Genomic DNA, 12,320 nt, shown 5'->3' with positions numbered 1-12,320 from the left:
TGGTTTCGTCTGCAATTACGCGTGTCGGCGGCTGGTTCACGCCAACACTGTGCTGCGCGTGGAGGCTGGTGCTGGCTCCGGTAGTCTAGTTGTAGCGGCTGCTAAGCTGCTTGGCTTGTCGGCGGCTGGTCCGCGCCTACGGTTTTGCTGCTTGTGCGTTGGCCCAGCTGGGCTTCGTTGATCCAGATGGGCTTTGAGGACCGAAGATCGACTTTGTGGGCCCAGATGGACTTTGTGGATTATTTGAGACTTGGTTCGCAGTCAAGACTTGACGCTTTAGCCGGTAGATATTGGCTTCGATTTGCGTTATCTGTTAAGCTCCGTCGGTTGTCGTGAGCCTCGGCGACCTCGTTGTTGGTTGAGTTCTCTGTTCTCCTTGACTTTTCGCTGTTGTATGTTCTGCGGTGGCTATCTTGGTGCCACGTGCCCGCTTACCGCTTTCCTCCAATTTGTTTGAAAATATTCTGAGCAATTTTTGGACGGCTACGGTCGAAAGTTGCCGAAATCTCAGCTGCTGTCTTGGCTGCTGCTGAGCCCCACTTAGGGATGCCAGATGCCACGGAATGGGTGGGTGCTCCCAGAGAGCACTTGGCGGCGCAAGCTCGTGTATTAGTCCCAAAAACGAAGCTCCGTCCAGTTTGGTGGCCGGCGGTGATCTGCCCGCTCTGTCGTCGATGCGACTCGTCGACGGCGAGCGGTCGCGCGGGTGGAGATGCATACCTTGCATTTCTATACGCGCGAGCTCTCAGGTGGTAGCTTACCTCGCTGACGATGCGCCTGCATCATCGGTGGTACCTCCGGATGTGCCGACGGAGAGCCTGGTGCTCGTCTGTGACACCTTAATTACGTCTTGTCATTTTTTCCTGGAAACTGACGTCTCCGCATGCCCATATCGCCGCTTTACTTGTACTGTCCATATCCCACGATAGTGTGTCCAGGTCTCTGTATTGTTCACAGACGATGGATATGTCGATTCCTGTCTCGCGGACATACTGTCTTAGTAGGTCTTGTGCAGTCGCGCAGTGATTCATATTCAACTGCACTATTTTCATTTTCTTTGTCTGTCAGTGGTTTTTACTGCAGCTCGGTAAACTGGGCATGCATAGCTACCAGCTGCATGGTCACTCTTCCCCCCTGTGCCTCCTTTGCAGAGTACATAGTTGGATTGCCTCTTACACTCTTTTACTTTGTGCCCATCTTTTCTACATTTAAAGCTAAGCTTACTTCTGTCTTCAGTTACTGTGTACTTTCTACCGATATGGTCAAAACCTAGGCATTTATAACACCTAAGCAGCACGTTTTTGTGGTTAGCCACGCGGTGAGTTTTTGTTGTGCCTCGATTACGAACGTAAAAAGGCCTTATTGCACTTAAGACTAAGTAAGATATCAAGTTTTCAATTTTTTTTTGAAAATCTTTTGATTTCTAATATCTCTATAACAATTTAGTCAATTGCTTCAAAATTTTATTTGGTAATCCACCATTAAAAAGCTATCTGCTGCTAAAATTTTAAACGATTTCGTCCAGCGGTTTTTAACTAAAGAGCTAAAATGTAAAAATTGTTTTCTTGAATATTGCGCGAGCGACCTATCTAATGAATAGCCAGTTGTTTTAAAGGTTAGGTTAAAAAAAAATTGACGGTAGTGTTCGTATTCTATAATAAAAAAACAGAGGGGTCTGCAAACTTTTGGACGATAAACCATCCAAAACTCATATATTAAATTATGTATCAAAAACCGCCTCATACATTAGCAGGCAGATGTACTGTATATTAAAACAATATTTTATTGATTGGACCTATAAATTTAGTTGGAGGAAGCTACGTGCCATTAATTGGAAGCGGGTTTTCAAAATATTTTACTAGCCTTTTAAAATATGTTGAAATTTTTCATAATATTTTATTCTTATATATTTTCGTGAACCAAATTAAAATGTTTCTAATAAATAATTATAAAATAATTAAAAATGTTTTTAGATACATTTTATAACAATTTATGTACATATTTAAATATAATATGAATGCAAGATGATAAAATCTTTGAAAGAAAATGTATTAAACTCTTGTAGTTAAATATTTATTTAAAATATTTGTAACGGGGCGATTTGACAGACGTTTGTGCGGCCGCGAAGATGCCGCACGTCACCTCGAGAAGGACTTTTTCCCGGTCGGCTTTCCCTCGATGACGGCCGAGTGATTGCGAGCGGACGTTAGCCGCTGTGTGCAGCACTATCACTAGTGCTTTGGCCTGCCGATGTTTGGTACAAATGCGTGATGCGCCCGGAGCACCCCGATTCCCTCCGCGCATCCGTGGTTAAACAGTCAATCGGGACAATTGGGAATCGAACAAAGAAAGAAACACTTGCGTGTGGATGTAATAGAATGAAAATATATTGTCAGAGACTAAGTTGAAATACAATATGTTACAGTGTTCTAAATACGACGCTTGCGCGCGCGAGTGCGAATGGGACGCGCGCAGTCTCACAGGCGAAGCCGGGCCGACGATTCGGTGACAACGAATTTCGGCCTTTGACAGCTTCGTCCCGGATATCGAGAAAGATCTTACTTACTCGGTCGCTGGCCGAACGCTTTATTTCTTGTCCTTACGACTGATGACGGCCCCAGGAGTAGGTGCTGGCTACGGTGGTTCTGGAGGCGTCCCTCCAGGCACTCGAAGCTGTCTAAACACTCAGAACTACTAGAATGTAGTGTATAATAAGTTATAACAAATTCAACAAATTGAATTAATAAGAATAAGGAACGACAACGTAAGGCGAAGTAAACACGAAATAATAGTTAAACTCAAAGTAAAATCATTTAAGAAAATCAATAATAGTAGATTCGCGTAAAACAATAAGGATAAAATAGAACACCGATATGTACACACACAGTACGACACTACGGCAAGAAGCCAAGCGATATACACCGATACACACATACATTGCAGTTCTACAGCGGAGGCTCAAAGCTAAACGAGGCACACCAATATGCACGCACGCCTTACGACTCCACGGCGAGAGATCAAGCGAAGCACACCGATATGCACGCACACATTGCAGTCCTACAGAGGAGGCACAAAGCTAAGCGAAGCACACCGATATGCACGCACACATCTCGGCTCCACGGCGGGAACACCGCAGACGCAAGTAGAGAGAAAAAAAACAAGAGGCCTACTGTACATCATGGACCGCGCATACCCGAAAGCGATGCACGTGCAATGAAGAAAGGCCGCGGAACGCGCAACGCTATCGGCAAGTGACACATAAGTCACGCGCGCTGGAAGCTCGAGGAGCCGCCAAAGAGGACACCGCGCAAGTCGGCTCAAAATGCACAGAGGAAGCTTCTATGAGCCTGCAGATAAGGAAGGCAAATCAGAGGCGAGTTTGACAGGAGAAGATCACGAGGGGACTCGATGTACTAGAGGAGAGGATTTTTACTCTGTTTTTCTGATTGACCCTCTCTGCAACGTCACATGCATAAAAAGCTCCAAAAAAGGCAAGAAGCTGCATCTAGGCCTCCTAATTGGCCAAAAATCCAACCCCCCCCCCCCCCCCCCCGAGGAGACGAAAAATCGGAGATCGCCTCTGCTACGAGGGCATAAAAGAGCCCAGCCTCACGTTCTCAGTCCACTCGAAAAATCATCGCCACGCGCTAGCTCTGCGCGAGTTCGATCCGGTGTATCGTACTTACAATTATTTCGGTGTATCGAGACTTAGAAAATTTCCGACGGTTTAAGGACTAAGAATCATTTTAACGATTCGGGACTTAGAAAAATTCAGATCAGTGCAAGGACTTAGAATATTTCGGCTAGTAAAATAACTTGATAGTTGCGAACGAGCGTTATTTAAATTTTGTGGCAAATTGAATAAACTGTATTAAAATTTACATCGCCAGTGCACATTTAATTCGAAAGCTGCTGACCCCCGATGCCCTATTCCAATCAAACCATCCGCTTCGGAAGCTGAGCCAAAGCCGCTGAGACGATGTGCTGGAAGCAGAGCAGGCCCGTCGCAGAGATAAAGAAAAAGGTAAGTGATTTTAATTAAATAGACTGCATGCCTCTATCGTGCACTTCTCTCTTTCTCTCTCATAATTAGAGACTCAATTAGCCCACCATATTCGCGATAACGATATTACGATTAGAGTAACGTCCTTACCACAAATTTCTCGGAAGTTTACGGAATCAACGTTAAAGAGTTTAAATAAAATCAGTGCGTGTAACGAAAACAGTACAATTTCGAAAGATTTTCCGGCGGCTACTGGAGGCCGTTCTATGAAACAGATCGCGAAGGTAGTCAAGCACCGATGGCGCTCAGCTTCGCTCTCTGAAGCTTTGTCCTCGACCGTGCTTATGAAAGCAAAGTAACCCGTAGAGTTACTGTCCGGTGACAGCTTTCAATAGCTTAGGACATAACAAAGCGTTAGGCTGGTAGCCTAACCTCAAAATCGATTCCAAAGATGCTCATTATTCGGTGTGATGAGCGAACGCAAATTTGTATTTCGCGCGCTCGCCGAGTCGCGCCACCGCTTCATGCGCGAGAGCGACGTTGCCAGTTCGGCGATACTCGGGAGGCGCGCGCGAGATCAGATAGTCAGAAGCGCTAACGCAGTTCGGATGTCCGATACCGGTATAGCACTCGCGAATATTTATACGGCGAGACGCGAGCAACCAAACCACCCAGAGGCCACCTGCTAGAGGAGTCAGCCCACGTCAACACCATCCAGAGCACCCGGGGTACCCCAGCAAATCCACGGCTTCGACCAGGAGGGACACCTCCCGGCCAGCCAGAATTATCTCCGTCAACCGCTGGCGGATACGCGGAGACCGAGCAATCGACATGCGCGCGGACATCGTAAGTTAATAACAACAGCTACTGCGTGATTATCAACATATCTAACCGACTGCAGACGCCAAAGCCGAGACTCACTGCCACCGAGTCGTCGGATCGTATTCAGCTCGAGCCACGAGTGTGAAAGCGTCCTCTCGCGCCATGCGGTATGCTGTAACAACATCGACAAAGAATATATTACTTTACTATGGAATATAGACGCACGCTTTATTATTCCGTGATCTTGTCACGTTCTTCCGACAAACCCGGTAGAGTAAAGCCGGTTATTAATCGTTTAAAATGAATAATCACCGAGGAATCACCGACCGGGAAATTAACCTCCTGGTGGTGACGAGTGGCATCTTCGCGGCCGCACGATAAGCTGCGAATCGCCCCGTTAATACTGGCGCTTAACTGTGTACAGCGGCGTCGGGGGAAATCGCGAAAAACGGTTAAATAAAATAACGTAAAATCACCGGCATAAAATTTGAATCCAAAGTGCGGCTAGCAACAGCGCGCGAACATCGTAGCGGGCGAGAGGACGCAGCGAACGAGCGGCGCAGGCGTAAACGAAGCGTGTTTACGCCGCGTGAACTGTCGTTGAGCAGCGCAGAGCTCGGACACTGTGTACAGTGTGAGTGCGAGAGATAGATAGATAGGGCTTTATTCGCCTTCACGGCAAAATCGTAAAATACATAAAATTATTACATAATATAACGAATACACATAGAATACACTTATAAATAAAATACACAGAAAAATACACGCAGATATCACAATGCCTTATCACAGCAGTCAGGTAGTTATCACAAGTATATCAATTTAATATCACAGTTCACTTAAAACATTTAAATTCTACAAGAGTGATAACACCTCCGTTAGAAAAAAGAAAAATATTGCACAAGATTTTTGGCTACGTCATTGCAGTAAAAATAAACTAGGTTACGGCCAAAGACCAAGTCTGACTAGAATAAAGAACAAAAAAAAGCAGCACTAGAGGGCCCAGAGTCGCTGCGATTCGGCGGCAAGCAAGTCCGCCTGCAACGGAACAAGGTTGCAGGGACTACATTTGTAGATTTATTTTTATTTATTTTTATACGAAATAGCTGCATCAAAAGGAAAATAGAGATCAACCGGCGGCACAAAACGAACGAAAACTAAAACTGAGCGAAAGCGGAATAGAGTCTCACAGGTTAGAGATTACGAATACGCGCGTGCGCGTCAAGAAAACAGATTAAAGAAGATAGATTAAAGAAGAAAATAGATTACAACAGTAGAATAAAGACGACAAGATGCTTGACGACAAAGAAGGAGAAATCGCTGACTGGCTGCTGGATTTAGGGGAGGAAGGAGTGCACACCGCACTGGTTAATTTAGATCTGCGTCAAAATAGAGACGCAGGTGTCAAGGTTGAACGAGTCCAGAAGTGGCTGACGGGCGAATACAGCCCGAATGATTTCGAACCATCGTTGTATTTGGATCCAGTAGATATAAAGGCCGAACGGGTGTCGATGCGCAGGACTTTTACACGCTCAGTCTGCGAGCAATATCGACAAACTACGAGCGGCACAGCAGCCGCCCCGCACCCGTTGGACGGTGTGCTTGAGGATAATATCATGCGCGATAGATTACAGAGAACTTTGAGCAGAATAGAAGTCGGCGAGGAAGAGAGAGAAGAACCCCTGAAACAAGCAGCACCAGTAGAGGCAGTCAAACAAGAAAAAACTGAAACAATTAAAGGGATAGACGGAAAAAAATACGTCATGCCACCAGGCATGATGCCGCATCTGGAAAGTCTGCAACGCTCAATGAACGAGCTACGCGAATAGGTACAAGGATCGCATTGAGACATGAGAGCCTTCAGCACCCAGGTAAACAGCGCAGCAGGCCACGCGGCGGCAAGAGTAACCTTTGCCGAAAACGCAACAACAAGCACGCCTGCAGCCCCGAAAAACGTCTGGTCAGACACCAACATCAGAGGGGGTCTCACGAGAGGGCTAAGAGAAAGCTAAACGCCCCGACGACCCCGAAAAATAAGCCGAAAGACACCGTCAGAACGGTGCACAAATAGGAAATGCTATCCGCAGGCAAGAGCGCAAAAAGGATAGAAAGATTTTTGAGCCAGCTGGAGCAGAATATGGCGAGCGCGCAGATGTCTGATAAAGAAAAACAAGCTGCACTGACATACGTGTTTACTGGTATAGCAGCCAAATGGTATCACAACAACAAAGACGAGTGGCAGAGGTGACACGGACAGGTGCTGGTACGGAACTAACAGGCGGCTACAACAACGCCTAGCCTCCGACGTAAAAAAGAGGTATCAGGGCGCCCACGAACCCGTGCGCGACTACGTGACTTGAATCTTGGGGATGATAAAGGAAATGAGACCACCTCCGACCGTCGACAAGGTGCTAGATATTCTACACAAGAATTACTAGAATACGACCGAAATTACAGCAGCTGACACCTCGCAGAAACTATTTCGACTAGGATAGTTTTCGAGAGCTAGCCACGGAAGCAGAAACCATAGTGGCTAGCGGAAAGAACTACAGCGCACCTCCGATTCCCACAGACACGCTGTATTCCAACCTAGCGTATAGATCGCCAACAGCAGCACAGTCAATGGCAGCGGAACCCGCCAAAGTGGTAACAGTGGCAGTAGAGACGCCCAGCAACTCCAACGAACAGCTGGCGACGATGTTTAGCAAAATGCTAGATGAGCGGTTAGGGGCCTTCGAGAAAGAACTAAAAGGCGGAGGAACACCAGCCAGACAAGCAGTAGAACAGCAGCAAGAAGGGCCCGACATGCTACAAATGCCACAAGAAGGGCCACATAAGAAGAGATTGCCCGGAGGGAAACGAGGAAGTGAGCGCGTAGAGGAGGCCGGCGTACGCTCGCAGAACTCCGGCACGACCTCCAAGAACAGCCAGAAGGCGGGGGGCGAAAACCGCCCCGCGAATAAGGTCTCCGAAAAAACGTATGATAAAAGGCACATGACAGGCGTAACCCCGCGCAGAACGGGAGAGAAGCTTGGCGCCGCAACAGTGGTGGGTCCAAGTAAAGAGGCGGCAACGCAGAAAGCAGATTCGAGCGCGCAAAAGTCCGCTGGGCTCTCATTCCTGTTGGCACCTGCTCCTACACCGTTCGTATTTTTTAAGCCATCTGTATACCACACCACACTGTTTTTGAGGAGTTCATGTGAACCCGTCTTCCATTCTTCCCTTTCTGGGATTATAATCGAGAACGGCTTAGAGAAATAAATTCTTTCCGCCATTCTGTCACAACCTCTTTCTTTCATTAGCAGCATTACTTGTTCCAGAAGTGCCGCATCCTTGAAATTTGAACAGTTCGTTGATTCCGCTATTCTGCAGAACGTCCTGCAAGCATTTGCCCTTATTACCTTGCCTAGTGAAGAAAGTTCCAACAGTCTTTCCATAGCGACCGTAGGTGTCGTTCGCATGGATCCCGTGATTCCTCCCATAACCAATCTTTGCACGCTGTCTTGTACCACTGTGTGAGTTTTCAACTTACATTTATGGCCCTATACCAGTGCTCCATGGGTGAGACTTGGTTTTATGATTGCGTCATATAGCCATCCCACTTTACCCGGTTCTAGACCCCAGGTATTGCTAAAAGCCCTCCTGCAGGCCCAGAAAGTGCCTATCGCTTTCTCGCATTTATCTTTGATATGTTTCCCTCAGTTTAGTCTAGCGTCGAGCGTGACTCCCAGGTATTTCACCTCCTATACCAATTTCAGTGGAACTCCATGGAGTAGGAGCCCTTCCATCGGCTTGGTTTTATACCTGTTCGTACACAGCATGACATTGACTTCGTTAGGGTTAATCCCCAGTTTTACTTTATTACACCATTTCTCCACCAGGCCCAGTGCGAACTGCATTAGACCTGCTAGCACGTCTTCATCGTCCCCCCTAATCAGGATGAGGATGTCGTCTGCATATGCCTGTGTGTTTATACCAGCCTCGTTCAGGATGCAGAGCAAGTTGTACACCACCAGGCACCATAGTGTCGGTTACAGCACCCCTCCTTGTAGGCATCCCTTCTTTACCACTTCTTTGCAATAGTACGCTCCCCAGGCAACCACTATCGTCCTGGTCCTCAGCATAACGCTGATCTACCTGGCGACAGTTGCTGGTATTGCTTGCTCCTCCATACCTGCTGAAATCTCCTCGCCGGTCTTGTAATTAAAAGTCCACTCGATGTCTAGGAAAGCCACCAATACTAAACCACTGTTTTTCATGCCCTTTTGAATGAAGCTCACCGCGACCACCAACGCTGTGTCCACTGACTTTCCTGTCTAGTGGGCATGCTGCTTGCTGTGTAGCGGCGCTTTTACTAGTGATGACTCCTTAATATATCTGTCAACCAGCCTTTCCAGGGTTTTGAGTAAAAACAAGATCATGCTGATTGGCCTGAAGTCCTTTGCGACCGCGTGATGTGTCTTACCTGGTTTCGGCAGGAAAGCCACCCTCGCCCGCCTCCATTCTTCTGTCACATAACCTAGTGCCAGACAAGCTCGGTACAATTTCTCTAAGGCTGGGACTAATACGTCCATGCCCTGCTGCAGCAGAGCCGGGAAAATCCCAGTCCACTGTTGCAAGTCTGATCGAGTCTGTCAGAGGCTTTTTCGGGTTTTGCAAGACACTGCACAGCCTGGCCGTGCCTGATAACGTGCTTTGGCTTTTGCAGTATCGCTTCTAACCCTCTAAACCTGCTTTTTCAATATTCTTCTTATAGTTCTTTTGCTCCGCTTTATATGCCTGTTTGTCCTTGTCACTCTTCGTGTGCTTGGACCGGTTGTATAGCCGCCTTACTTTCTTTCTGCGTTTCTCCAGTGACTTATTCCACCAGGGAGCGCCCTTAGATGACCTCTTCAGCCTAAGTTCACATTCGTTTTCGTAAGAACTTATTATTATGTCCCTTAGGATCCTACTGCAGTGATCGATGTCCTCCGCCGTCCCGTATGTGACAGGAAAGCATCTGATCTTAGCCTTGAGTTCTTCTCTGTAACCTATCCAGTTTATGTTCCTAGGGTTTCTTATCAGCTGGTCGAGCGTACTTTGTCTGCCGAGTCCGAACACGATGTATTGGTGATCCGACATGGAGACTTCTTCCGACACTCCAGTCCATAACCTCGGACCACACGTTCCTAGAGACCTGGGTGATGTCTATGATCTCCTCCCTTACGGCGTTTCGGAACGTGGGTCTACTGCCCGTATTAAGAAAGTCACACAAGAACTCCAATAGACTTTCTCCTCTAGAATTGCAGTCTGTGCTGCCCCAACATGTGTGATGTGCGTTTGCATCACAACTCATTATAAGCTTGGTGCCTTCGGCTTCGCATTCTCTAATAAATGCGACTATTTCCTCTGGTGGGTATGCTTCTTCGTAAGGAAAGTATGCTGCGGAAATTATCATGACTTTCCGCTTACCTTCGGTACCCTTGTAGCCTACCCTAGCCGTACATAAATCCCTTGAGCAGTACTTTTGCACCATCTCCACCTAAAGCCCCTTAACAATAAGACACGTTCTAGTCGAGACGGTACTGCCGCTGATCAGTGTACCTGTTCCGTTTAAGCCTGCGATTTTGCCGTTGTGAATCTAAGGTTCTTGGATTAGGCAAATACCTGTACGCACCCTCGCCATACGTCTAGCCAGAACGGCCGAGGCGCTCTTGCAATGGTGCAGATTAATCTGCGTAAATTCTATGGTGGTGTCCAGTGCAGATCCGGCCCCATTCATATTTTTCACGCTGTTGCGTTGTCCCTGATCAGCTATCTTGTTCGAAAGCACCGCTACCTGTATCAACCTCTATGTTTACCTTATTGAGGCCAGGATCGACCTCTATAACCTCGACTTCCATTTTCTCGACTTCCCTCGACCTGGGTTTCCTCCCTTCCCACACGACAATTTAGTGGCATTACTAAGTAACCACTCCTTGACCTTTTGGTCCTTGCAGTGAAAGATTTGTACATCCCTCTGGTACCAATTATCCAAGAAACTCGGAAAATAGCCTCCGACTGAGGCGTCATCAATCTTCCCCTCCAAGGCTTCCAGGACCTTCTTTCCCTGGTCGTCGTCAAGGCGCTCTTCCGGGTACTTGACCGGAACGATGACTACCTTTAAGTCCGTAGCCATCGCTTGGCTGTAGCTCTTTAAAGCGTCCTCAACGGACCTCTTCTTTAGCTTCCTCGGAGTGGAGCTGTCGGAGTGTTGTCTTTTGGTCACGCTTGCAAGGGGCCCAACCTGAGACCCCCCAGGAGCGTCCTCCAGACGCTTCGTCCTTAGCTTCGCCCCCGAGGCTAGCTTCCTATTAGCGTACCTGTTTCTTTTCTTTACCTTACTGTTTTCAGTTTCCGAGGTGGCACTGGTATTTACCGTCTTGACGACAGCCGCCCGGTCTTTCAGAATACCGTCTGTGAGGACTTGGTTTGAGCTGGGGAGCTCCTTTGTTGCTGGCACTTTTGCAACCGTTTCCTGTGTCTAATTCTTTTCCATTTCATTTTGTATGTTATACGGATGTGTTAGTGTGTGTGTGCGAAGCCCCGCCCCCGCATCCCGGACCAGTACGCACCCCAAAAGCCACCTACCGCGAAGAAGCCAACCCCGATGCCTGTGGCCTCAGCAGGGTCCCCTGTCCAACCCAACATGGCCCTATCCGGTCACTAACCGACACTGTTAGGACAGGCGGGGTTTTTTGTCGGCTTATAGGGCAGCCAGGTCATGCTGGTTCGCCTAGGAGCGCCAGACAACCTAGTTTTCCCACGGTACCCTCAGATCGACGCAGTCAGTCCCCCTTGAGTGACCCTGGTGGACATGCGTGCCCAGGGGCAGCTCTGGGGTCGGCAGTGTGTGAGTGTTGGGGTGTAACATGTATATTTATGGGTTGTGTTTCCCAACCGGCACTACCGCCTTCGCCTGGTTGGGGTATTGCTTCTAGCCTCTAGTCGGTCCGCCCGGCAGTTTTCGCTCTCCTCCCTTTGATACGAGGAGAGTTGTGTAAGTCCCGCCCCCAGACCCGTTGAGAGTCCGAAATAAGGGAAAGCCCTTTTTAGGGGGATCCCGTACTCGAGTGAGAACCGTTTTTACGGGGATCCACATACATTTGAGAGCCTGTTTTGCAGGAAATCAGACACAGCCGGAAACATTCACTCTCTCTCTCGCCGGGTCCGGATCCGAGATCCGCCGCACAATTGACCAAAGGAGCTCCCTCACCGGCCCAACGGGCACACGACAAGGTGGGAATCCTTCGAGGGGGTACCGCAAATGAATGGAATATTACGAAAATTGCAGCAGGCGCGCTACATATCCACCATAGATCTCAGTAGCGCGTAGCACCAAATTCCACTGAGCGAAGGGAGTAAACAATACACGGCGTTTACGGTACCCGGGTTGGGACTGTTCCAGTTCACGCGGCTTCCATTTAGATAATCCGAGGCCAGAGCAACATTTCAACGCCTCATGGATGAAATTATT

The 12,320-nt window shown here is 48.0% G+C and overlaps 1 protein-coding gene across 11 annotated transcripts in view; it reads left to right on the top strand.

The window, feature by feature from the left end:
• The window catches only part of LOC100116974 (neurabin-1), a 554,139-nt gene that overhangs the window by 399,579 nt on the left and 142,240 nt on the right, over positions 1–12,320 (top strand). The window contains exon 12 of one of the 11 annotated variants that reach the window (XM_031932225.2): positions 3,891–3,916. The exons of the other annotated variants lie outside the window; for them this stretch is intronic. Within the exon in view, the coding sequence (XP_031788085.1) occupies positions 3,891–3,901 (11 nt within the window). The 3' untranslated portion in view covers positions 3,902–3,916. Of the gene's footprint in view, positions 1–3,890; positions 3,917–12,320 lie in introns of those variants that run through there. 11 annotated transcript variants of the gene reach the window in all.

This window comes from Nasonia vitripennis (assembly GCF_009193385.2).
Source record: "Nasonia vitripennis strain AsymCx chromosome 1 unlocalized genomic scaffold, Nvit_psr_1.1 chr1_random0006, whole genome shotgun sequence".
Lineage (NCBI taxonomy): Eukaryota > Metazoa > Arthropoda > Insecta > Hymenoptera > Pteromalidae > Nasonia > Nasonia vitripennis.
This window is presented reverse-complemented; position numbering and strand designations above follow the sequence as displayed.